We start from the raw sequence: 23,759 nt of genomic DNA, 5'->3' as shown, positions 1-23,759 counted from the left end.
ACTGGGCACTCGGCTGGAGGGCTTTACATTGGAAGAGTCTTTCCCAACAAGTCGTGTACATTGATTTATTAATCAAACATCTCGGTAGCCCCCATCCAGACGACTGGCCATCCTCAGGCCGAGTCGGAAGGACACCTCACGGCACCGGCTGCTATGCAGTGGACCGACCTCTACCTCGCTCGCCACCGCATGGGCACCCGCTCGTGACCACTTCCAGGCCTGCCGCCTCACGCAATCACCATGCCAACAAGCACCTGACGACCGTACCTACCCTACCAACCCTGCAAAGTCTGCTGCATACACGCTGTCCCACCGCATGGCTCTCTCCCCAGTAATCCGTGTGCCTGCCACGTACCAGCCCCCCAAATAATGCAGCACTCACCTGCCAATCAGACAACAGAAAGCCATCGCACTCATACACAGTATGCACACAGCAGTCAAGGTCCAATCGTGGGCTCTAGTCCCCTGGCAAGCGGTCAGACTGTGCATCATCATCCATCTGTCCTTACACGTGGCTACCGTACACACAAAGTCCCTTGCATGCCTCACGGCAGCTCTGCTCATCGCATCGCCCCCCAAGCCCTTCCGACGCGGCATTCACCAACCCGCCCCTCAACCCTCCGACCTGCGACGCCGGTTGCCTGCCAGCCTTCCCGCCGCCGCCGCCGCCCCCGCTGACATGAGCGCCACCGCCTGCAGCAGCTGCATCGCCATCTGCCCGCCGTCTCCCTGCATCAACTCCGCCAGGCTCTGCGGCGCCTGCGCCAGCACCTCCTGCTGGTGCGCCGCGTACCACCTGCACAACTCGTCCGCCAGGACAAAGACGCCATCGCTGCTGGCGGCAGCGCCGCCCGCGCCAGGTGCACCGGTTGCACCGGCTGCGCCCGTGCCGGCTGCACGCGCGCCAGCTGCACGCGCGCCAGCTGCACCCGTGCCGGCTGCGCCCGTGCCGGCTGCGCCCGTGCCGGCTGCGCCCGTGCCGGCTGCGCCCGTGCCGGCTGCACCCGTGCCGGCTGCGCCGGCTGCGCCGGCGTCGCGGGCCACCGCCAGCGGCCAGCCGAAAGCCCAGCGCAGCGCGGCGGCGAATGTGGCGGGCCGCACCACCTCCAGCAGGTGCCGCTGCGCCGCCGCCCGCAGCTCCGGCAGGTCGAGCAGGTGCGCCAGGTCCGCCACGGCCATGCTGGTGTGGGCGTCCCAGTCCTCCGCGGCGCCCGTGTACATGTAGGCTACCACGTGCCGGAACACGGGCGCGGTGTAGGGCTCCGGCAGCGGCACCACGCCGCCGGACGCCGCGCTGCCCACCGCGCCGAACAGGTCGGCGAAGAAGGAGCTGCGCGCCGCCAACACCGCCCGGTGCAGAGGGAAGTCCTGACCGCCCACCCGCACCACCACATCCGGCTGCGGGCTCCACACATTGCCGCTGGCGCTCGCGGCGGTAGCGGCAGCGGCAGCGGCAGCGGCAGCGGCAGCGGCAGCGGCAGCGGCAGCGGCAGCGGCCGCCGCGGCGGCCGCCGCGGCCTCCCCGCCGCAGCCCGGCGGCAGCAGCGCGCCCAGGTCGGCGGCGAGCGTCGCTCGCCGGGCCGCCGCTGCCGCCGGCGACGTGAGCGAGTCCGGCGTGAGCGGCCGGCAGGGCCGCAGGCCGCAGCTCAGCCTGAGCAGCCGCACCTCTCGGCAGTCGGCCTGCGGCTCAGTGATGGCGAGCCAGCCGTGCGGCAGGATGCGCAACTGTGGGCTCCAGCCCCGAGGCTGCTGCTGCAGCTCCGCCCAGCTCTTCAGGCGTATTAGTGTGGTCACACTGACGCGGTTGCTGCTGCCGCTGCTGCTGCCGGAGTGGCCGCCGCCTTGCGGCGGCAGGCGCCGCACGCGGGCCAGCCAGCCCCTGTCAAGCCGGGTGCCGTCGTCATACACGTCATCGGCCATTTCAATGTCTGGCACCGGCAATATGGTATGCACCACCAGGAGATCGCCGCTCTCCTCCACCGCAATTGCCCGGATGGAGCGCAGCGGGGGCCGTGCAGCGCGAGCTGCGGCCCTTGCTGCTGCCCTTGCAGCGGCCGCAGCTCGTGCGGCCGCGGCTGGTGTGGGTGCTGCAGCCACACCAGCTGCTGCTGCCGCCGCGTTCGCGCCCGCGCCCGCCGCGTCCCCCGGTCCGGCCTGGACGCCGCCGCCCGGCCCTGCCTCCTCCTCCTCTTCCGCCACGCGCACCCCATCCCACTCTCCGTCCAGCCCCATTGCCCCATTTATGTCCTCCTCATGCCAGCCGTCAATGCGGCCCTCGCCCCGCACCAGCAGGCGGAATCCGGGCCCGCCCGGCGCGTCCTCCACCCACTCATACACGCCCGCATCCGCCGCAAGGTACAGCGTACCAGAGGGGTAGTGCAGCGCCAGGCCTGCAGTGATGCCAGCCTCTGGCGGCAGCAGCGCCTGCAGCGCCGCAGAGGCGACCTCGCGCCCGCACACGCCAGGCAGGAAGACGCGCACCAGCGCTGCTCGCCCGGGCGGAAAGGTGCTGTCAACGGCGGCGTCTGTCTTCCCAGTCCACCAGTCGCCGGCAATGTAGAGGCAGCCCTTGCCGTCAGGCACCATGCCGTTTGCGGTCCGCACGCCCATGCCCAGCAGGACCGAGGGCGCCAGCACCTGCACCACGGCGCCTGCACGGCTGAGCGAGAGCAGCCCCAGCTCCGGGCCCAGCAGGTAGGTAAGGTCGGTGCAGGGGTCGTGTACGACTTGGTGGGGGTAGGGCGGGTCGTACGTACGTGGCGTCAGCGACGGTAGGGCTAGCGGGACCTGCAAGGGCAAAGCCGGGAGCCGGGAGGCACGGACTGAGCCGGGGTCGCAAGGAGGTCCGGGGTCGTGTGAGTCGACCGACCGTGTATTATGCGGCGAGCGGCAATTACGCTTTGAGTTACCTTGCCCGGAACTGCATGATAAGTTCGTTTTTGCCTCACCGGAGGGCCTTTGGAGGGAGCCGCGGAGTCCAGGCCGACCAGCGCCATGCTAAATGGTTTCTTCGGAGGCTCATAATCCTCAACGTTATACCGCTCCTTGAAGTCAAAAAATACTTGCACGCTGTTATCAGGATGCAGGCATACCGCTGACACGCCCCATTCTGGGAACTGCAACCCCACGCTCTCTGTCACCGTGGCCATGTCGGGACACTTGCAGCTCCACAAGTGGCTGCGGCGACGCCACAGCGCAGTATATCAACTTGCTTACTTAGTAGGCTGTAAATCAAATGTCAGTGTCTGCACTATGTGATCATGTAAGCGAAAGGCCCATGCAGGGCCATGCTGAGCGTGCCGCACTGCCGGTCTGCCGCCTGGCAGCGTACCTGAGGGCGCCAGCCTTGGCACCAGCCGCGATATGGGACATGCGCCAAAGGCATTGTGGAAAACCTGACACCAGGAACCCAGCCGGTCGGTTGTCCTCCCTGGGGGCAGCTGGGGGGCCCGCCAGGGCCCGTCGGGTTTCCGGGGGCTGTCCGGGGGGGGGGGGTAGAAAGCTCAGGTTCTTACCCCATTCTCATAGTTACAGAGCTTTACAAGAGCATTACGCATGTGCTTTTAGTTTTCAGGGGTTGTCTGATGAGGGAGTTCTGGGCCGCCCCTGAGTCGTCCCTGGAGGTCCGGCGGGTTTCAGGAGCCCATCCTGGCGGATTCCGGGAAGCGCCCCACAGGCAGAACTAGGGGCCAAACGCAGCACTAAGAGGCTCAAGTGTGGACGTTATGCCGCAATAAGCACAAAAGCGTGGGAGGCCTAAGTTGCGCATCCGGGCGTGGACGCGTTATCGAAGTTGCTTGGGACACGACGGTATATGTCCGCACATTTGACACGCGCACACTGACGTAGTACGGCTCTCAAGCGCTGGTGCAAATAACAATATGTTTGACAAGGCTGCCGATGCATTCTATCCATACATCATATTATAGAGAGTTGAACCGTGGGGTGGGCTGGGACGAGGGGATTTCGCTGGATGCAACGTATGACCGTCTCGGGACAGGACCACCGTCCACCGATGGCATAGCGTGGACTCACTGTGCGCGGAGTCACACGGACTTTGACCGCGGGAGGGTTTGCAGCCAAGTCGGGGTTGGTGGAGTCAAGTTGGGCCCTGATAGCATGTGATGGCCCGGCGTCTTCGGGTGCTGGGACTGTCCCCTCTGTAACATCCGCATTCATAGCGTGATAGCGCTCGCCAAGGGGAGTCAATTATGTACCGCTTTTAACCCTGAAACCACATGTTTTTGTCCATCGGGGCGTCGGTCATCCGCTCAAGGGGAACAGCCCCGGGGAATTCCAAGGTCCGGCACTTTGTGCCCCCCACCCCCACCCACCCCATCCCACCTCCCGTCCCGCTGTTCTGCCCTCCCCTGGTTCTGCCTACTGCACTTCCATGGTGTCATGGCGCATGGAGCAAGATGGAACATGCGGCCTCCTGGAGGATGTGGTGGGATGTGGAGGTAGAACGTCTGGTCGCACATGTGAATGACGGGAAGCTGGCTTCAACAGCCAGCTGAGCAGCGCCTGACGGGAATCCCGACGGGGCTGCTGTACGGCCATCCCGAAGATCGTGGCTTTGGATATCAGGCAGCATGTGCGTGCCCCGGTGCCCTGCATGCTTCGTGGGCCGCTCGCCTGGCCGCCCACAACTCCACCCCAAGTCCCCGACCCCAGGCTCAGCCTCAAGCCAAGGTATGTTGCCTATGACGGCTTCCTCCTCCAGCGCAAGCCGTCCTTGCACCCTAGCAGCGGCCTGACAGCAGTGCTGGAGCAGGCAGGCGCAGGCAGCATCCTCCCAACACCTCCACCATGGACAGGCAGGGATGCCATGCCAGGAGCACGACCCACATGGCAGCCACTGCAAAGCTACATGCAGAGCAACGGGTTGTGATCTCGGGGCGTTCTAAGAGAGGAACCGTAGGCGGCATCGGCACGCGCGGTTTCGCCTGGAACATCCACCAATCGCTTTGCTACAGCTACAATACGGTTATCTGTGCAACACGACACGATGGTTGTTGAAAGCCAGGGTCTGGCACCGTGTTAGCGGGGCAGTGTGTCAGCCATGCGCCTCCCCACGAACATGCCACGGACATCGATATACGTTGCACAAGATTTTATCGCCATACGCAACTGCGTGCATCAAGTGGGGTAAGACCTGTCAAGTTCTGCGGTGTCGCGCATGTGATGGTGAGGTCCGAGCCCAACGACAAGTCAGGCATGCACTCGATAGCCCAGCGACTAATTATGGGTGGTGACAGTGGGTATAAAGCGTACTACGGGATTTAGCTCGAGGCGGACGAAAATGGTGTCCCATCATGCGCGAAAATTGGCGGGAGCCAGGCCGTAAGGGACAAGCTCTGGCACAGACTTAGACCCAGACTCAGACTGCAACAATAATAGAACCTGGACAATAACTAAAATGCATCAATGACCCGGCCCCACTGACTTGCACAAGCAATTTACGTCTTGACACGACCCGAGAGAGTCCCAAGTGCTCTTCGGGGCCGCAGGCCCCACTATAACATCATGGAGGGGCGCAGGGACCTCATACAGTTCGCGCTGGTGCGTTTGCAAGACTTGGAGCCGAGGGGGCTGTGCCGACCAGGGTTGCCCACCGATTTTCTTGCAGGGGTGCGCAACGCTTCCAGCGTCTTTGGCGAGCCTTGGGTACCGGTTGTGGAGGCAGCAGGAGTCCGTGTCTACAGCGGTGAGGCCCCTCGCCGTTGTGTCCATTTGGCGGGAGAGTACCCAAGCTCACACCGCCAAACTCGCTCCTGTTATGCAGTTGCAACGTCTTGGGTGGAGCAGTATTGAACGCAGGCGCGGCCCGGTCATTTGGTTCCATGTCCAAGAAGGTGCGCACCCCAAACCGGCCAGCTCCCACTCAGGCTCCTGGGCGCGCCTGGAAGGGATTTTTTACGCGGAGAACAAAGATCTTCTGATGCAATTGCGATGTATTACATGCGGAGAGCTGAGGGAGAGCGTTTGGAGCGCGGGGCATTCCTTGGGCTTTGTTTTGGCTGTCGCGGGGCTACTGGGGGCAAAGCGATATGTTTCGTTGCATACTCAGGAGTCTTGACTTCAAGTATAGCACAGCACATGCATGCACGCCCAAGTCACCCTCACCTGCTGATGCCCACATCCGGCCCCTCCCACTCCGTTGCGCAGGAGAAGTTACCGCGGCTCTTGCGGTCGTGTATCGCTGCATCCAGGTGGGTGGCTCTTGCACACCGCCACGAGGACTGCGCGCCGGGCCTGTCTGTGTACACCTTGACATGGAACCATCCTGCGCGCAGGAGTACAATGAGAAGGTCACGCTGTTGCTGACAACTCCTTGCACGCAAGTATACCGGCAACTGTGCGACGCGCTTCCTCAGCGGGTAAGCGATGGTCATTGGGTGGATGGATGGGTGGGTACAGAGGGAGTCAAGACGGCTAGCCTGGCGCAGAGTCCTTCACGCCTGTGTTCTGTGTCTCTGAAGCCGCCATCTCTTGTCGTATGTACCACGTACCCCAGGTTGTTGTGCAGCTGGTGCCGCTGCCCAATCCCATCACCATTTCCTCCTTCCTGCGAAAATGGCAGCCGCAAGTCGGGGTTTTCATGGTGAGCACGCCCTCAACCGAATGTGCCACAGTACGGACTTGTACAGCAAGAGGCGGCCGCGACCGCAGCTCGAAGCAGCGCCAAACAAAGCCAGCCAATTGAACCAGTCAAATGCAAGCATGTTCAAACAACGCAACTGCGCCCAATCAACCACAGGAGACGCCGTTCCACAAGGAGCTGGTGGTGCTGGCGAAGCGGGCGGGCGTGACGCTTGCGCTGCTAAACGCGCACATGCCCGGTGACCAGGTGCTGGCGGTACACGTGGGCCTGGGCAGCAGGCAGGCGCTGCGGCAGGCGCTGCGCTCGTACAGCCTCATTGTGCCGCGCTCAGACGTGGTGCGTGCTGGGTTTATATGGTTTGGGTGACTTAGGTCGGGTTGGGTATTGGGACGTATGATGGGAAGGAAGTGAGAGGCATGGCAGCTGGAGGGTGCGGGCGAAAGACGTGGGGGGAACGGCAAGGCTCCGGATGGTTGCTAAGCACGAGCGCGTAGCCAAGAAGCACCCAAACTAGCTGAGCTGTAGCCCCGAATTGGACTTTATTGTGCTGCTCTTAGTCCTAACTCAAATCCAAAATCCTGCAGGATGTGGGCCGCTTCCGCATCTTCGGAGCCACCCTAGGGCAGATGCCGGGCTGGTCGTCGGACCTGCAGCAGGCGGCGGAGCTGGGCGGCTGCGTATCGGCGGTGATGAGTCCCCGCTGGAGGCTCAGCCGGGCGCTGCACAAGCGTGAGTGGCGAAAGGGTGGTGGGGGGAGGGGAAATGGCCAGTGCGTGCATGAATGGGTTTGTGGAAAAGGCAACTGCACGGCTTGGCCGATGGGAATAGTTGTGTGGCGCTGACAAAAGAATGCTGCATTTTTGAAAACTCGACAGGCCTTGCGAAGCGGCAGGTGTGGGCCGCGACCAGCACGCTGCCGGCAGAGGACGTGGCGGTGTCGCGCGTGCATGCCGCGCTGCGGTCCCGGCACCGTGGCCTGCTGACCATCGTTGCTCCCGGGGAGAACAGCAACAATGGCGGCAGCAGCGGCTCTGGCGGCGGCGCGGCGGTGCAGCGGTCACACGCGAGCACAGCGGCACGACGCATCGCGGCCGAGAAGCGGCTGCACGTGGAGCTGCTGAGTGCGGTGGCCGCAAACCCGGACCGTAAGTGCGCCCCCGGGAGTGGGTTGTCGGGCGCTCCTCCATTTCCAGTTGTAGGTCACCTTAGCTGGGTCACACCGCGTTAGTGTTAGACTGGACGTAACGCCGCAGCTAGTTGTGCACTCTTCGCAACTGCAGTGTCAGAAAAGAATAGCTCTATCACGGCCCTCTAAAAACTACACACAAACAGGCCTTACGCCGGACGTGGACGTGCTGGTGCTGGACGACCCGGAGGCGCTGGCGGCACTGCTGTCGCTGTGCGAGGTGGCGTTGGTTGGCGGCTCCCTCGTGCCCTCCGTCGACGGCGCCACCGGGCCTGCAGCTGCCACCGTCGCGGTGGCCGGCTGCGCGGTGCTGATGGGCCCCTACGGCGGCGCGCAGCTGGCGCTGGCGTCGGAGCTGAACCACGCAGCCATGGTGGCGTCGGAGGAGGCGGCGGCGGCCGTGGCATGCACCGGTGCCGCGGCGGCGCGCGGCGCGGCAGCTGGCAGCATGGACACACCGCGTGAGGGCGCGGGCACGCATGGGGCTGCTGGTGGAGCGGGCGGTGGCCCGGAGCAGGGGACGCCTGTGCAGGGCGGCTGGGGCGCCATGATTGCGGAGGCGCAGCGGCCGGGTGCATCCTTGAGGTAGGGGTCTCTCGACTGAGCGCAGTTATGCCAGCCCGTGTAACTGGTCACAAACCGCGGCCCGCAAGCCCCACATGCCCTTTACGAGCATGTGACCCAACCAACAAACTCTTTTCAGTGCGCAAAGCTTGACACAAAGATGTATCAACCGTACGCAGGCCCATGACCGCGCCGCCCACGATTCCGGAGACCTTCAACCTGCGCCCCGCCACGCCCGGTTCTCTGTCGTCCGTCGACCCCACCTACGGCGCCATGTACTACAGCGGTACGCCGTACGGTAGCAGCGGCGGCGCGCGGCCTGGCACCAGCGGCAGTGGCGCGCCCGGCACCGCTGGCGCCTCGGAGCGGCTTGTGCTGTGGCAGGAGACCAGCGCTCGTAGCGTGGGGTCCATGGGCTCGGGCAGCTACGGTTACCACCACGGCGCCAGCGGCGGCGGCGCCGCCACGCCGTCGGGCAGTGTCGGCGGCACGCCGGCGCTTGCCGGCAGCGGTGGCAGCCGGACCCGGGGGAGCCGCACACGCAGCCGCACGGTGGACAGGTTCCGCTGGTCGACAGCCGCGGCGCAGAACAGCGGGTTTGGCTACTCGTGGGACAGCGAGGAGGAGGCAGAAGAGGATGAGGAGGAGGGGGGCCCGCGTGATGAGGATCGCCTTCCATCTTCAGACTCTCAAACGGCTTTGGATGCCAAGGTACGTTGCAGACACGTGCCCGGGCACTTGTGCGCTAGCACCAGTTCAGGAATCGCGGCAGCGCTTGTGGTTTCCGTGTACACGTTCGCGTATTGTTTGTAATGGTGTCCCCTTGTTTGCCTTCGCTGCAGCCCTCTGCCGGAGATCCGCCCGCGCACATGTCAGCGCCGGGCAGCCCCGACGAGAACCGCATGGCAGACCAGGGCGCAGGGGCCCTCAACGGCTCCGCCGCCCCCGGTGGGCGCCCCAGCAGCACCGCCGTCGCTTCTTCCGGCAGATTCCCGGCCCCCGCCACCACCACTACCTCCCGGTTCCTTCCCCACGACGACGGCTGTCGCGCCGGCGCGGCGTCGGCCTGCGGCGTCTCGGCCGCCGTCAGCCCCGCGCGCTCAACCGACCTGCTGGTTGTGCCGGCCATTACGTCTCCGTCACAGGTGTCACAGGCGTCGCTGGCGCGCGTGGCGGCCGCGGTCTACGCAAACACTACCTCGTCCTGGTCTCGCGCCTCCAGTGAGCACGCCTTCGATGCCGAGGAGCACGCCGCCGCCATACCTGCTTGCAGTAGCGGCGCTGCTGCTGTGCTCGGTTCCGGCGCCGCGGCGGATAACGCCGCGCAGTCGGAGTGCAGCGACGATGAGTTTGTTGATGCCGAGTCTGATGACCTGGAGGCGGTTCAGCGGCCCACGCAGCAAGAGCCTGAGGACGAGGCCGAGCAGGAGTCCGAGCAGAACCCCCAGCAGAAGCCGGAGGAGGAGCCTGAGCAGGAGGCTGAGCAGGAGGCTGAGCAGGAGGCTGAGCATGAGGCCAAGCAGGAGCCGGAGCAGGAGGCGGAGCCTGATATGGCCGTGATGCCTCTTGCAGGGCTAAGCCCGATGGGGAGAGTGCAGCCTGTGGTAGCTTCAGTGCAGTGCCCTGCAGCCTCTGAGGAGGCAAGGGACGAGGGGCAAGAAGTTGCACCAGGGGTGGCGCGGGCCGCTGCACATCAGCAGCCCGAGGTGCAGCAGGAGCAAGAGGCAGGCGAGGAGCAGCAGCAGCCGGAGGAGGGGAAGCAGCCGGAGGAGGACCGGCACCAGCGCGAACAAGAGCACCAGCAGGACAAGGCGGAGGAGCTAGAGCCCAACGAGGCTGCTGAGCGGCAGCAGGCAGCAGCGCCTCCTGCCGCCGCAGAGGTTTCTGCAGCCGCCTCCGCCAAGGCAGCGTCGCCCGCTGCCCGTCTCGCCACCAGGGCCAAGCGGCGGTTGAATGCATGTGGAGGCCGCAGCCCGGGGCGCGCACCTGCTGCTACTGCCACTACTCCTGCCCTCCAGACGGACACTCTGGACGCCGACGACGAGAGCTCGCCGCCCTCGACCGCAACGTCGGAGGCCGCCACTGTGGCGGGTGCTGCTGCCGGCGCTCTGACGGCTGCAGACGCCGCCGTGCCGTCTGCGGCGAGCGTGGTCATCAGCCTTGCGGCCGCGCCGTTCATTGCGTCGGCGATCGTCGCTCTGCCGTCGGCCGCAGCCACAGTGCCCGTAGCCTCTCCTTTCAGCGCTGGTCTGGATTCGCTGCCGGAGCAGGTCGCAGCCGTGTTCACCCAGCCGCCGCCTCAGCCGCCGCGCGCAGCCAGCGCGGTCGTGACGCGGACGGTGCTGGACACCCGCCGCCGATCCCTGGGCAGCAGCGAGTACAGCGCCAACAGCGCGCGTTCCGGCTCCGGCGGCGTGCGGCTGCACCAGCTCTACCACCTCCCCGCTGCCGGCGCCGTGCCACACAGCGGCGCGCACAGCCTGCCCATGCTGAACGCGGCGGTGCGGGGCGCGCAGAGCGCCAATGGCGGCGTGCAGAACGTGCCTTCGGAGGACACTGCCGGCGAGGAGCCGTGGGCGAGTGACATGTCGCTGGCGGCGATGCTGCGCGGCGACAGCTCAACGTCGGCGGAGGTGACGGTGGCGGTGCCGTCGCTGCCCAGCAGCGCCACCGCCGTGTCGCGCGAGCCGTCGTGCAACTGGGGCGCCCCGGCGCTGCTATCAGAGAGCCCGCCTCTCAGCCGCGCCTCGTTCGAGCACTACCTCCGCACCATGCAGCAGCAGCAGCAGCAGTCCTTGGGCAGCCCGTCGCCGCAGCCGCAGCCCGGCAGCCGCTTCAGCCAGCGGGTCGCGCGGTCCGCCTCCGGCGCGGGAGCGCTCGGAAGCTCCAGTGCCAGCTGCCTAGACATTGGCTGCGCACCTGCGGCGGCCGCCGCGCCGGCGCAGTCTATGGTGGCTGAGACGCAGCCTGCGGCCGCGCCTGCAGCCGGCGCCACGGTGCCCAGCGCAGCAGCTCAGGCGGAGGCCGCGGGCTCTGCCAGCGCCGTTGCGGCGGCGTCCCCTGCTGCGCCAAGCACCTCTGCGCCCACCATCGCCACTGAGCCCGCCCCAGCGCCCGCCCCTGAGGCGGCGGATGAGGCCGTTGAGCAGTCGGGCTCGGACGGCGAGCGCCGTCGCCACAGCACCGACGACATGTTGATGGAGTCGGCCGAGCTGCCGCCTCTGCCCAGCATCGGCAGCAGGCAGTGGCGGCAGCGTGATCTGGGTGAACGACCGCTGACCATATTCCGTTTCTCCAGCTCTGGTCGCACGACCACGATGGTGGGGTCGGCTTCGGCCGCCGCCGCTGCGGCCGAGGCCGCCGCGTCAGCCGCGTCAGCCGCCGCCGCCGCCTTCAATGCGTCGCTGCCGGCTGGCAACCAGGGCAAGGAAGAGCAGGCACGCGCGTCAACAGGCGTGCAGGTTGGCGCCGGCGAGGAGGCGGCAGGTGCCGCCGCCACCACCCTTGCCGCTTCACCCACGGGCGCTGGCGCCGGGGAGGTCACAGCGTCCGTGATGCTCGAGGAGGCGAGCGCCTCCCCCGTCACCACAGGCACCTCCGCCGCCGACTTCGAGTTCCCGGAGGGTGCCCGCCCTACTGACGAGTCCTCCGCCGGCTCACCCACGCTCATCACGCCGCCCTCCGGCCTAGGCTCGGCGCGCGGCAGCGTCACCGCTCTGCACGCCCTGGACCCCGGCGCCGTTGTGGCCGCCGCCGCTGCCGCCGCCAATGCCTCCGGCCTCAGCCTGCCCGGCCTAAGCCTACCCGGGCTGCAGACCGGCTCCCTGGGCCTCGGCACGCCGCTGTCGATTGCAGCCATCAACGCTGGTGCCGGCACTGGCGCGGGCCTCGGGGCAGCGGTGATGGGCCCCACCTCCACCAGCAGCGTCGCCAGCACGGCGTCCATCGGACTGTCCGCTGGTGCCTTCACCGGCAGCACCACTCGCTGGTCCGGCCACCAGAACGCCTCGAGTGAGTCGGCGGGTCTAGTGGGGCCTGTAGCAGTGGGCGCTGGCGCGCCGCCGGCCTCTTTGGGCAGTTGGCCCAGCCCCGGCGGCTGCACCAGCGGCAGCCGGAGCGGCCGCGTGTCACAGGACAGCGCAGCATCCTGCTCCTCGGCCGTCGCCCCGTCCTACACCTACGCCGCCGCCGTCGCTGCCGGCGCCACGGCAACAGGCGCTGTCGCCACGGGCAGGAGCGCTGCCGCTCCCACCGCTGAGGGCGCCGGTGAGACCCGCGATCGTGAGCAGTCTGTGTTCAGCAAGTGGCTCTACGGCGGAGGCCCCGTGCCGCTGCGGCAGCTGGGTGGCGGGCTCGCCGTGAGCACCGAGGAGCTCGGCAGCGGCGATGCTGGCAGCAGTCTCATCGCCGGCGGCGCTTGCAGCGGCCTGCTGCCGCCCTCCCCAGCCGGCTCGGCGCCGGCGCCAGCCTGCGAGGGCAGCATCGCCTCCGGCTCTGGCGGCGCCAGGGGCCGACAGGGCCTGCTCGGTGGTAGCAGCGACGACGACGAGTGGGAGCACCCGGAGAACGACACCGAGAGCCCGGGTGCCGCCTCATCCGTCGCCGCAGCTGCCACCCTTACTGGCGGCCCCAGCGGCGCCGGCAGCGGCAGCAGCACCGCCACCGCCACGGCCGCCGCTGACACTGCCTTCGGCAGCTACCAACCCGCCGCCTCTGCTGTGGACGCGGTGCATGCAGCCATCGCGGCGGCGGCGGCTTCCAACACTCGCGCGCGCGGCTCCGCTGTGCGTCCCGGCTTTCACCAGGTCGCCAGCATGAGCAGCTGGCTGGACCACATCGGGCACCTGGTGGCGGCACCGTCACCGGAGCTGCAGCGCACCGCCGCGCAGCACGACCCGCTCGCCTGGTTCCCCCCCGAGCATGCCGCCCCGGTGGACAGCGCCGGCGGCTCGGACGGCGGCACTGGCAGCGACCGCCCCCGCGCTCGCGCCGCCGGCGGCGTCGGCAGCGGCGGCCGCCGCCGCGGCTCCATGCTGGAGGGCGTGGCGCCGGGCCTGCGCGCGCCCATGCATTCGCCGGAGCGGCCGGACGAGGGCTTGGTGATGCCGCTCGGGGCTCTGGCAGCAGTGCGCACACAGTTGTTCCCCGCGCCGCCAGCAGGAGCTGGCGAGAACGATCAGGAGCCCCAAGGCGGCGCCTCGCAGCGCCGTGGCTCGCTCTGCTTTGGCATGGCCGTGTCCCCGTCGCGACAGGTTGCCTCTGCCTCGGTGCCGTCGGCTTTCACCCCCGGAGGCAGGCCGTTGTTTGCGGCGGGAGGCCAGCCCAATCTCGGCACCTCGCTGCCGCAGCTGCCGCAGCTGCCGGCGCTCCCTGCGCTGGGCTTTGTTGTGGCGGGCACGTCGGAGCCGGTGGCCGGCGGTCGCCCGAACCACAACTCCCCGCACCGCATGACGGCCTGGCTGAACTCCGCCGATCCCGCCTTCGCCGCAGCCCCCGCATCGCCGCCCTCGCCCCAGCACCTGAGTGGCAGCGGGCGTTCGCTGCCTGGGGCCAGCAGCCCAGTGCCTCCGCCGCCGCGCTGCTCCACGGACGCGCTGACGGCGCTGCTGTCCTCGCCGCGCTCGCCCGTGTCGCCTGTGCGCGTCGCACGCGGCGGTGCACCTGGAGCACAGCCCGACCGCCGCGCGCTGGCCAACGCCGTGCTTCTAGCCCGCGCCGCCGCCGTGCATGCGGCCTGCGCCTCCCAGGGCAGCGTGCCGGGCTGCCCTGCTGGCGAGGCCGGTGTCGCGGCCCCGGGCTCGCCGGCCGTGGCGTGGCCGCTGCCTGTGCAGCCGCAGCAAATCAACACGCCGCGCCGGCAACTGCAGCGGAACGTCTCGGCGCCAGTGCAGCGCTCCTTGGGCTCGCCGCCGCTGTCGCCACGCGCGGCTCCCGCACCGCTTGTGCCGCCGATGTCGCCGCGGCGCGCGGCGCCTGCGGCAGCGGCGTCCGCGTCCGCGTTTTCCTCCGCGGTGGCGGCGGCGCTTGCTGCCGCGAGTGGCACCACAGCTGACGCGGCAGGCGACCAGCGCGCCTCGGCGCCACAGCTAGGCTGGGCTGGCCTACGGCAGGAGCAGCAGCAGCAGCTGCCGCAGCCGCAGCCCCACCAGCTGCGGACGCGGCCGTTGCCGCCGCCGCCCACGGCCTGGCCGTTTACCACGCTGCCGCCTGGCCGTCGCTCCGAGAACGGTCTGGGCTCCATCCCGGGCTGGGACACGCTGGAGACGCTTGTGTCGCACCCCATGCATAACCGCTGCAGCGCCAACGGCATGCTGGAGACGGCGGCCTTCGTGGGCGGCTTCTTCCCCGCGCCCTCCCCCTCCCGCGCCCCTGCGCCGGCCGCGCCCTCCGCGCTGCCCGTGCCGCCGCTGCGCGCCATCGCCGCCGCCATCGCCCCGGTCCCGGCGGCTGTCGCTATCGCCGCCGACCAGGCCGCTGACGGTGCCAGCAGCAGCGGCTCCTGCCCCGCCAGCCCCACCGCGCGCGCCGACATTGTCAACGCCGCCTCTTCGCCTTTCCGCAACTCACCCATGGTGCCCGCGCCGCGCCAGCACCCGCTGTCGCCGGCAGCGGACTTCCGCACGGGCGTGCCGCACACCGGCCCCCGCAGCTTCGAGGAGGCGTTCGACGCTGCGGTGCGTGCCGGGCCAGCGCCATCGCCGGCACGCCCCACCGCCTCGCGCCCGGCCTCACCGCTGGTGGCGTCCGTGGCCGCGTACTCCGTCGTGGGCGCCGCGATGCCCTCCGCCGCGGGCAGCGCCGCGAGCGCCTGCAGCGCGGCACCGCCTTTGCGCTACAGCCTGTCCAGCGCGCGTACGCTCTTCCCGGTTGCGGGCGTAGGCGCTGGCGCCGCTCCGGGTCAGCACGGTGCGGCCGCCACGGCCGTGGGCATGGGGCGCAGCCTGTTTATGGAGGAGGAAGAGGAGGAGGCGATGGCGGCGGCTGCGGCTGCGGCGGCAGAGGGCCAGGCGCTGGGTGGTGTCGAGGAGCCGATGCCCCTGTCTCCGCGCGCCAACAGCATCAACATCGTGTTCAGCCCGCATGTGTCGCCTATCAGCAAGCCGCCACACGCCGTCTACACCCTCTACGGAGCCGGCGGCGCCGCCGAAGCCTCGCGCCGCTACTCGCCCTCGCACGCGCCGACGACCGCGGCGCTGCCGCTCCCAGTGGCCGTGATGGGCGCCGCTGGCTACGGCGTTGCCGGCGCCAGCGCCAGTGCTGCCACCGCGTCTGCCTGCGCCGCTCCTGCTGCCGGCTCCCACCACAACCACCGGCTTTCGCACGGCAGCGGCGGCAGCTTCACGTCCATCAGCACCAGCGCCAGCGCTTTCGCAGCCGTGGCCTTCGCTGACGACTTCGACAAAGAGAACCTGATCCCCTCCGACTTTCGCCTGCCGGCCGCCGGCGCAGGTGCCGGCGCCGGCACCAGCGCCAGCTCCGCAGGAGGCGCCGCAGACAACGACGGCGAGCCGCCCTCGCCCACCTCGCGTGCCGCCCTCGCCGCCGCAAGCTCCTACTTCGGCGCCGCTAGCCCCGCACGGGCGCCGCCAACTGCCATGCCAACGATGCTTCCGATGGCGCTGCCGCAGCTGCAGCTGCCGCTGGTTCCGCAGCTCAGCTCCGCGCCCACGTTCGGCCCCTCGGTGCCCGCTCTTTTCTCGCCGGGCCGATCGCCAGGCCGATCGCCGGGCCGCGGCAGCCTCCGGGACCTGGACCGGGCCGCGGCCGCCGCCTCGCAGCATGAGGTGTACGTGGACACGGACGGCGAGGAGGACGAGGTGCTGGCCAACCAGCGCATGCGCTCCGCGCGGCAGAGCGCCGCCAGCGCCAGCGTTGCCCCCAGCCCCGCGCGCAGCGCCGTCTCGGACGCCGGCGGCGCCGCTGGCGCCACCGTGGATGACACCCTCAGTGCCAGCGACAATGCCAGTGGCGGCGACGCCGAGATGACCGACAGCGGCAGCCCCTCACCGCGCCTGGCGTTCCCGGGCTCGGCGCAGGTCGACTCTGAGTCGAGGCTGCCTCGCATCACGCTGTCGGGCGGCCCCGGTGGACCCGTCATCACCGCCCGCAGCAACTCGCCCGCGCTTGATCGGCTGCAGGAGCAGCACAGCGACGGCGCCTCCTGCTCCGCCTCCTCCTCCACGGCCTCGCCCTCGTCGGGCCGCGTCGGGGGCCTGCTGGCGCGGCCGCTGTCGGCGCCGGGGCACTCTGTGGCGCGCGCGCTGGTGCGCAGCCTCACCGCGGCGGCCGCCGCCGGCGGCTTCGGCTCCTTTGGAGCCGGCAGCGACCATGACGCCGACAGCGCCACCGGCGGCAGCGGCTCTGGCGAGTCGGCCGGCGCGTCGATCGGCCCCAGCCGCTTCGCGCCCGGCAGCAGCCTGGCCTCCAGCCTAGGCCTGCCGCCCAGCCCTCTGCGCGACGGCAGCGGCTGCTACAACGCCGCCGCCGCCAGTGCCTTTGGCAGCACCCGCAGCGCCCTTAGCGGCCACGGCCACAGTCACGGCCACGGCGGCCAGAAGGCCACCACCTACTCGGGCGCGGAGCCGTCCGCCGCCGACGCCATGGGCGCCAGCTCGGTGTCCTTCCCCAGCGGCGCCACCAGCTTCGTCGCTGAGAACCGCTTCAGCTCGCCGCCGCGCTCGCCCGCCGACCGCACCACCTGCCCGCGTAGCGCCTGCCCCAGCGCCTCGCCCGTCAAGCCGCCGCTGCACGCCTCCCGCTCCTCGCCCTGCCTGGACTCGCTGGACGACTATTGCGTAGGCGCAGCAGCTTCTGGAGCAGCTGAGGGCAGCGGCGGCAGTGCCGGCGGGGCGCCGGCCACGGCCGCCTGGCCCGCCGCACGGGCGTCCATGCCGCAGCTGCCCCTCATGCCCACGCTGTCACCTCGGCGCAGCCCCCGCGCCGCCTCCTCCTCCTCCTCCCTGGCCGCGGCCTCGCCGCTGCCGCCGGCGCCCCCCTCCCCGCGCTTCGGCGCGGCAGCGTCGCAGCCGCCGTCATCACCGCGCACGCGCAACAGCAGCGCCACCGGCATGGGGCCTGCGCCGCGCTCGCCGTCGTCTGCCTACGTGTCCACCTGCGCCGCCGACCCGCGTGCCAGCCCCATCAAGATGCCCATCATGCTCGAGCGCGGCAGCTTCATCTCCGGCGGCCTGGGCGCCCTGGGCGCGCTGCCGGCGCCCGCCTCGCCCCGCGTCGGCGCCTACGTGGCCGGTGGCCTGCCTGGCCTGCAGGCGGCGCTGACGGCCGCCGTAGGCCTGGCCGCGACGCAGCCCAACTCGCCCACCCGGGCGGTGGCCAGCCCCGTGCCCTCGCCGCGCCCCGCGGGCGCGCCAGGTAACGTGCCGGCGCGCTCGGCGGCAGCAGCGGTCGCGGACGATGGCTGCGGCAGCCCCGCCTCCACGGGTTTGGGCTTCTACGGCGTGCCGCTTGTGCGCACGCAGCCCAACACCGCCCACAACACGCCTCAGCGCCGCGCTGTCAACGCCGCCGCGGCGGCAGCCGCCCAGGCGCTGATGCCGCCGCCCTCGCCCAGAGCCGCCAGCACCCGCGCCAGCGCGCCCCAGCTGGGGCCCACGGCGGCTGCGATGCTGGCAATGGCGGAGGCTGGCGCGGCGGGCTATTCCCGCCACGGCCGCAGCCACACCGGTGGCAGTGATGACGTGTTCGGACACGCGCTGCCGCCCACGCCGCGCTCAGCGCGGCCCAACGGCGCCGTGTGCCCCTTCAGCGCGGAGGTCCCCGCCGCCCTGCTTCCCAACCTGCCCACCCTGCCGACGCACGACGGCAGCAACGCCGTCACGCACGGGGCTGCCGCCAGGCACGGGGCCGCCGGCGCAGCTGCTAGCAGCGGCCGCGGCATGAGTGTCGCGGAGGAGAGCGACGCCTTTATGGCCGTGCTGGAGGAGCACCTGCATGCTAAGCGTGCTAAGCAGCAGGCCGCCGCCGACCGCGCCCGCGCCGAGGGCCGCAGCGTCGCCGGCAGCGCCGCCGGCACGCCGCGCTCCGCCCGCTCCCTGTTCGCCACCGACGGCAGGATGGGCGGCGCGGCAGCGGCAGCGGCGGCGATCGCGGCGGCAGCTGCCAGTGCCGCCGCGAGCCCGTTCGGCTACCAGCTCGACGGCGATGCGGCTTCCTCCTCGAGGCAGGAGGCTGGCTCCACACCGTCGGGCCGGCAGCACGGCGGCGCGCAGCTGTTTGCGCTGGACGGCGCCGCCTCGGTGGGCGCTGGCGCGGGCGTGGACGGCGCGCACGACGACGAGTCGTGGCAGGTGCAGCAAGCGCGCTACATGCGCACCGCCGGCAGCGGCCTGTCCACCCCTAACTCCGCACGCGTGCTGTTCCCCGCGGCCGACGGCGGTGCGGGCGGCTTCGGCGGCGCCCCGGTGTCCTCGCCCGGCGTCGGCAGCGTCTCGCGCAAGCTGTTTGTGACGGAGTCAGCCGCGGCCTCGGCAAGCGCGGCGGAGCTGGCGGCGGCGTCCGCGGCGGCGGCAGCCAGTGCCGCGCTGGCGGGCTGCAGCACTCCGCGGCGGGGCCCTGCGGCCGCGTCGGCAGAGGCGGCGGCGGGCGGCGTTGACCCGCTGGCGGCGGTGCTGTCGGGCATGCGCGTGCAGGTGGCGTCGCCCGTGCCGCCGCAGCCGCGCACGTTGCAGTTGCAGCACCTACAGGCGATGCCTGTGCACCAGGCGCCACAGCAGCAGCCGGCGTCGCCTCGCGTGGCGTTGACCTCCTCGGTGCCGTCGCACATCGTCGGTGCTGCTGGCTTGACCAGCGGCAACGTCAACGCCAGCGGCAGTGGAGTCAGCATCGGCGCCAGCAGCAGCAGCAGCAGCAGCAGCTCGCCGTCGCAACGCCGCGCCGCGGGCCGCTCCCTGTCAAGCCCGCTGCTGCAGACCGCGCTGCTGCAGCAGGCGCGCAAGACGTCCTCCACCGGCATGGCTCACCCGCCGCCGCAGCCCCAGCAGCCGCCACTGCCACAGCAGCCGCCACTGCTGCTGCTGCTGCAGCAAGCGCAGCACAGCCTCCCGCCGGCAGTGCCAGCCTCGCCGCGCGCGCCGCAGCCACAGCAGCAACACGCTGGCTCGCCGCACCGCTCGCCGGCTGCTCAGCCGCCGCCGCATGTCGCCGACCCCGCGCGCGCCTCGCTGACTATCATCTCCCCGGTGGAGCCGCTGTCCGACTCGCCGCCGTTGGCGCGGCTGCCGCCCGTTGCTGCGCTGCCGACGCTGCCGATCCTGCCGGTGCTGCCGGCGCTGGCGCCGCTGCCGCCTGCCTCGCCGAGGTGCGCCACCATCCCGCCGCCGGCGTCGCACTCGGCGCCGCGGCCGTCGGTGAGCATCATTTCGCCGGTCGCGCCTGCCGAAGAGGCTGCCGCCAATGTCATCGCGGCCGCCATCAACGGCAACCGCACGCGCGTCAGCGGCTCCATCCCGCCGCTGCCCCTGCTGCCACCCCTGCCGCCGTTGCCGCCCTCGTCGCGCGCCTCGAACACGGGCGGCGCGCCTCTCCCCGTGGCTGCAGAAGCCGCTGCTCCCGCGGCTGCTGCCCTTGCAGCTTCCGTGCGTGCCTCGGAGAATGCCGCGTGCGACAGCCCCCGCCGCGCGGCCGGCCGCAGCGCCAGCTGCACCAGCATCTTCGGTGGCGCTCTGCTTGGCGGCGTGACACCCATTGCCGCCCCGGCGCCTGGTGCTGCCACCCACCTGATGACCACCACCGCCGGCACTGTCCCCGCCTCCGCCAAAAGCAGTGTGTACAGCACCCCACAGCGCGCCGCCGCCCCCGCTGCAGCCGCAGCCGGCCAGGAGCCGCTAAGCCCTGGCGCGCCGCATTCGGTGCGGCGGCGGCTGTTCCGCCCAAGCGCGCCGCAGCTTGCGCTGCTTGGCGGTGCCGAGCCCAACGCGGCGCAGCCCAGCAGCCCGCTGCTGCCGGTGCCCGGCAGCGTGCCCCTGCCTGGAATGCCGTGTGCAGCGGCGCAGACGGCGGCGGTGGCGGCGGTGGCGTCACTGGAGCGGCAATTCGAGGTGGCAGAGGTGCTGCTGGGCGAGCTGCCGCTGGAGACGCGCGTGCTAACGCCGACAGCCGTGCCCGACGTCGCTGCTGCTGCCGCCGTCGCACCCGAGGCTGTTGTGGCTGCCGCGGTCGGCGGCTTCTTCTCTGCAGCCGCAGCTGCTCACAGCCCGCGCGTGAGCTTGCCCGCAACACAGCTGCCTCAGCCGCTGGTGGCGGCGGCGCCCGCCATGCCCGCTATGCTCGGCTCGTTCGAGCAGCGCCCCGGCACTGCGCCGCCGAACATGCACGCATCGGCGGCGCCGCTGTCGCCGCGCGCGGCGTCGCAGCACCACCAACACAACCACGATGCTGCCCGCTTCGCAGCTGGCAGCAGCAACAGCCAGGCGTCGAGTATTGGCACTGGCGCGGGCAGCTTTGGCGGCGCCGCTGGTGCTGCTTCCAGCGGCTTTGGGCAGCATACGCACGTCGGCAGTCGCTTCGGCAGCGGCAGCACTGCCCCCGGCGGCAGCAAGCCCGGCTCGGGTGCTGCCGCTACTTCGGCCGCTGCAGCCGGCGCGGGCGACCCGGATCAGGGCCAACAGCGTCTGGGCTCTCACAACAGCGCTGGGCCGGCTTCCGCAGCGGCCGCAGCAGCCACCGCCGCAGCCAGCAGGGCTCTAGACATGGGGCCCAAGAAGCAGTCCTCGGCGCCTCCGCCCGCCAGCCGCCAGCAGGCGGCGCACGGCTCCTTTGGGGCGCACAGCGCTACGTCTCAGCAGCCGGCAGGCGCTGCGTACAACGGTGCCGGTGGCGCCGGCGCAGCCGAGGCCGCGTCGCCATGCATCGGCCTGGCGGGCGGCGCCGGCCGCGGCCGGGCCATGGGCAGCAACGCCAGCAGCGCCGCCTGCTCGCCTGCGGGCGGCGACATGAGCAGCGGCGGTGCGCCGCCGGGTCTGGAGCGCGTCACGCAGCCCGGCATGAGGTGTGTGTGTGTGTGTGCGTGTGTGTGTGTGTGTGTGTGTGTGTGTGTGTGTGTGTGTAAGGAGCGTCTCAGCACCCTCACTGCCTCGCTGTTGTGTTGTGTCGCTGATGCCATCAATTTCTGCAGTCATCTTGCCCGCATTCATCCTGCCCTGCCCTGCCCCGTGCCCTGCAACACAGGTATGCGGACCAGTACCTTATCCCCGCCTGCCAGCTGCCGTGCGGCCCGCGCGCCGGCCCGGCGGTGTGGGTGGTGGGCTGCGAGGACGAGCTGGTGGCGGCGCTGAGCCAGCTGCTGAGGGACCCGCTGGAGAGGCGCTCACGAGGCCGGGCCGCAGCGCAGGTGCGTTTGCGTGTTCCGGTATATTTGCGATTGCGGTTGCGGGCCTGTGCTTGTGCCTGCCCTTCTTGTCTTCCTGCCTGCCTGCCGGCCCTTGCTGATGCCGGTGCCCGTTGGTCCTGCTTTGCGGGCTCGCTCGTGATGGGGTGCAATGTCCCGCTCCAGCGCTTTCCCAAGGCTTAAATGGGCTCCCCTGACCGGTGCGTACGTGTGTTGTGTGCCGCATATCGCGCGCGCTCTGTGCGACGTGTGCGTCCGACAGGGTGCGGCCAAGCTGGCGTCCAACCTGGTGGGCACGGTGTGGGCGGTGCTGGATGATATGGCCATCACACCCGCCCTGCACAACTACTGCACCGGTGGGGCCGACGCCGACGCCGCCGAGTAAGGAGAGGTCCGAGGAGTTCCTGCTGCACGCCGTAATTTGCGGGCGCTGGGCGTCAATGGCGACACCCGGTGGCTGATTGATTGAAGAGTATTTACGTCACCGGAACTCGGAACCACCACGGAGCATGTAATTTAGTACTAGTTCTTTTCTGTTTGCGCTCGGCGAACGCCGAGGGGGGCAAGTGAGACGTATTGCCTGGCTAAGAAAGCGCTTGGTAGACCTGTGCCTCGCCCTTCTGCAAGCGCGCCGGCGGGCATTGCTGCAGAGACGCCCTCGCAGCTAAGACATCCAAGCGCTGCAATCTATTATTCTTAGGACATTGGGTAGTGGTTGAGATTGAGCCATTGGCACGTGGTACCGGTAGGACACTGCATTGTCACCATCAGCCACACCTCCTTGTGGTGATTCAGGCCGTATTGAGGCATAGATTCTAGGCCTGCAGAGTGTGCGGGTCATTAGTCATGAATGCATGCGACTTGCACCCACCACCGCCCTGGAAAAAAAGAAGACCGCACCAATCCTTTCTGGTGACGTAAGGAGTAAGGCCCGCAGGCTTTTTAGCCTCACTGCGGTATTCATTGGCGGACAATTAGCGGTTGGTACTGGAGATGGCGATCATGTGTTAGGGGCCACAGCGAATGCTGGTTGGCGGAACGCGCGCCGCAGGACTTTCGTGTTTGTCGTTGCATGCGTAATGAGATCTACACAGACGTCTAACCTCCGCTCAGGACTGCTGCTCTGGTGTGTGCAGTGCTTGCGGCTGGCTGCATGGGGTGAGTGGCAGGGTGGAAAGTTAGAGTGGGTGTGTAATGGCCCCTGGCTGCGAATCAGAGACACCAGCAGGCATTACTACTTCCTAATACGGTACTTAATGGTCGAGGCTGCGGACCAGACGCCGAGACGAAGGGCGGACGCGGTCCCGAAGTACAGGGCATGCGCGTCAGGAAGTATGAGCTGGTTGTACAGAGTTGTTATTTATTGATTTCGAGGGGGTGAAAGCACCGGCATGCGGCACAACCAAGAATGCGCGGCTGTCGTTGCTTGCGGCTAGGCACGCGCTGCCTATTTTGGTGTCCCGTGTGGCCAGGGCTTGGACTTTCAGCCCCTGTGCAGGACTAGCAGTTCATTATATAAGTGTGGGCCCCTGCGACAGGGTACGACGGCGTCGAAAGGGATCCGCGGTGTGCTGGATGGGCATCGAGAAGCATACGGTATGGAGCCCCTGGAATCCATGCTGCAGGTTCGCAGCAGAATGGATGGAACGGAAATAAGGTCTTTTGGGTGCTCTGGGCTAATGACAGCGTAATTGATGCGCAGCAGGAGGACGGGCGCAGGATTTGCAGGTTCTTGGGCAAAGAATTGGACGTTGAGAGGGGCAACCAGTCATTATCCCCTGTGAAGGATGATGCAAGTTGGTGCAGTTTCATCCGCAGTTCTGCATGCAAAGCGTGTTCGTCGAGGTTGTTGGCCGTCAGATGTTGGTGCATTCAAAGCTGCCCGGTCGTGCCCGGCTAAGCTGTAGGCGGGCTGCTGGTTTGGCTCGCGCATATCGGTGTCATGAATCCGTTACTGGAGAACATATGCGAGCAGGCATGTAAATCCCACACTGTACACACGGCATTCTCACCGGTCCCGCGACCAGCCAACTGAGCAAGCCCGAGCTCTTACGGTGAGA

At 69.0% G+C, this 23,759-nt stretch overlaps 2 protein-coding genes across 2 annotated transcripts; one reads left to right on the top strand and one right to left on the bottom strand.

The window, feature by feature from the left end:
- Window positions 1–11: 11 nt before the first annotated feature.
- On the bottom strand, window positions 12–3,227 carry CHLRE_13g583150v5 (uncharacterized protein). Its single transcript, XM_043069609.1, has 2 exons — window positions 2,949–3,227; window positions 12–2,787 (listed from the first exon to the last, which is right to left on the bottom strand). The coding sequence occupies exons 1-2, from the start codon at window positions 2,994–2,996 to the stop codon at window positions 613–615; spliced, it is 2,223 nt and encodes a 740-aa protein (XP_042917584.1). The 5' UTR covers window positions 2,997–3,227; the 3' UTR covers window positions 12–612.
- A 2,170-nt stretch (window positions 3,228–5,397) lies between these two features.
- On the top strand, window positions 5,398–23,694 carry CHLRE_13g583100v5 (uncharacterized protein). Its single transcript, XM_043069608.1, has 14 exons — window positions 5,398–5,562; window positions 5,630–5,707; window positions 5,786–5,855; window positions 6,169–6,212; window positions 6,297–6,380; window positions 6,518–6,604; window positions 6,761–6,940; window positions 7,189–7,333; window positions 7,480–7,749; window positions 7,937–8,375; window positions 8,534–9,065; window positions 9,197–21,360; window positions 21,540–21,702; window positions 21,962–23,694. Exons 1-14 carry the CDS (start codon window positions 5,527–5,529, stop codon window positions 22,082–22,084), a joined length of 14,415 nt encoding a protein of 4,804 aa, XP_042917583.1. The 5' UTR covers window positions 5,398–5,526; the 3' UTR covers window positions 22,085–23,694.
- Window positions 23,695–23,759: the final 65 nt, after the last annotated feature.

Source organism: Chlamydomonas reinhardtii, chromosome 13 (assembly GCF_000002595.2).
Source record: "Chlamydomonas reinhardtii strain CC-503 cw92 mt+ chromosome 13, whole genome shotgun sequence".
NCBI lineage: Eukaryota > Viridiplantae > Chlorophyta > Chlorophyceae > Chlamydomonadales > Chlamydomonadaceae > Chlamydomonas > Chlamydomonas reinhardtii.
This window is presented reverse-complemented; position numbering and strand designations above follow the sequence as displayed.

What these genes read in the sequence shown, in the direction of transcription:
- CHLRE_13g583100v5 (XM_043069608.1), top strand. Translation starts at nt 5,527, where the DNA reads ATGGAGGGGCGCAGGGACCTCATACAGTTCGCGCTG. An exon ending in TTGGTTCCATGTCCAAGAAG is followed by an intron (nt 5,856 to 6,168) that starts GTGCGCACCCCA and finishes TCCGTTGCGCAG; the next exon opens with GAGAAGTTACCGCGGCTCTT. An exon ending in GGTGGCCGCAAACCCGGACC is followed by an intron (nt 7,750 to 7,936) that starts GTAAGTGCGCCC and finishes ACACACAAACAG; the next exon opens with GCCTTACGCCGGACGTGGAC.
- CHLRE_13g583150v5 (XM_043069609.1), bottom strand. Translation starts at nt 2,996, where the DNA reads ATGGCGCTGGTCGGCCTGGACTCCGCGGCTCCCTCCAAAGGCCCTCCG. An exon ending in CTCCCTCCAAAGGCCCTCCG is followed by an intron (nt 2,788 to 2,948) that starts GTGAGGCAAAAA and finishes TTGCCCTTGCAG; the next exon opens with GTCCCGCTAGCCCTACCGTC.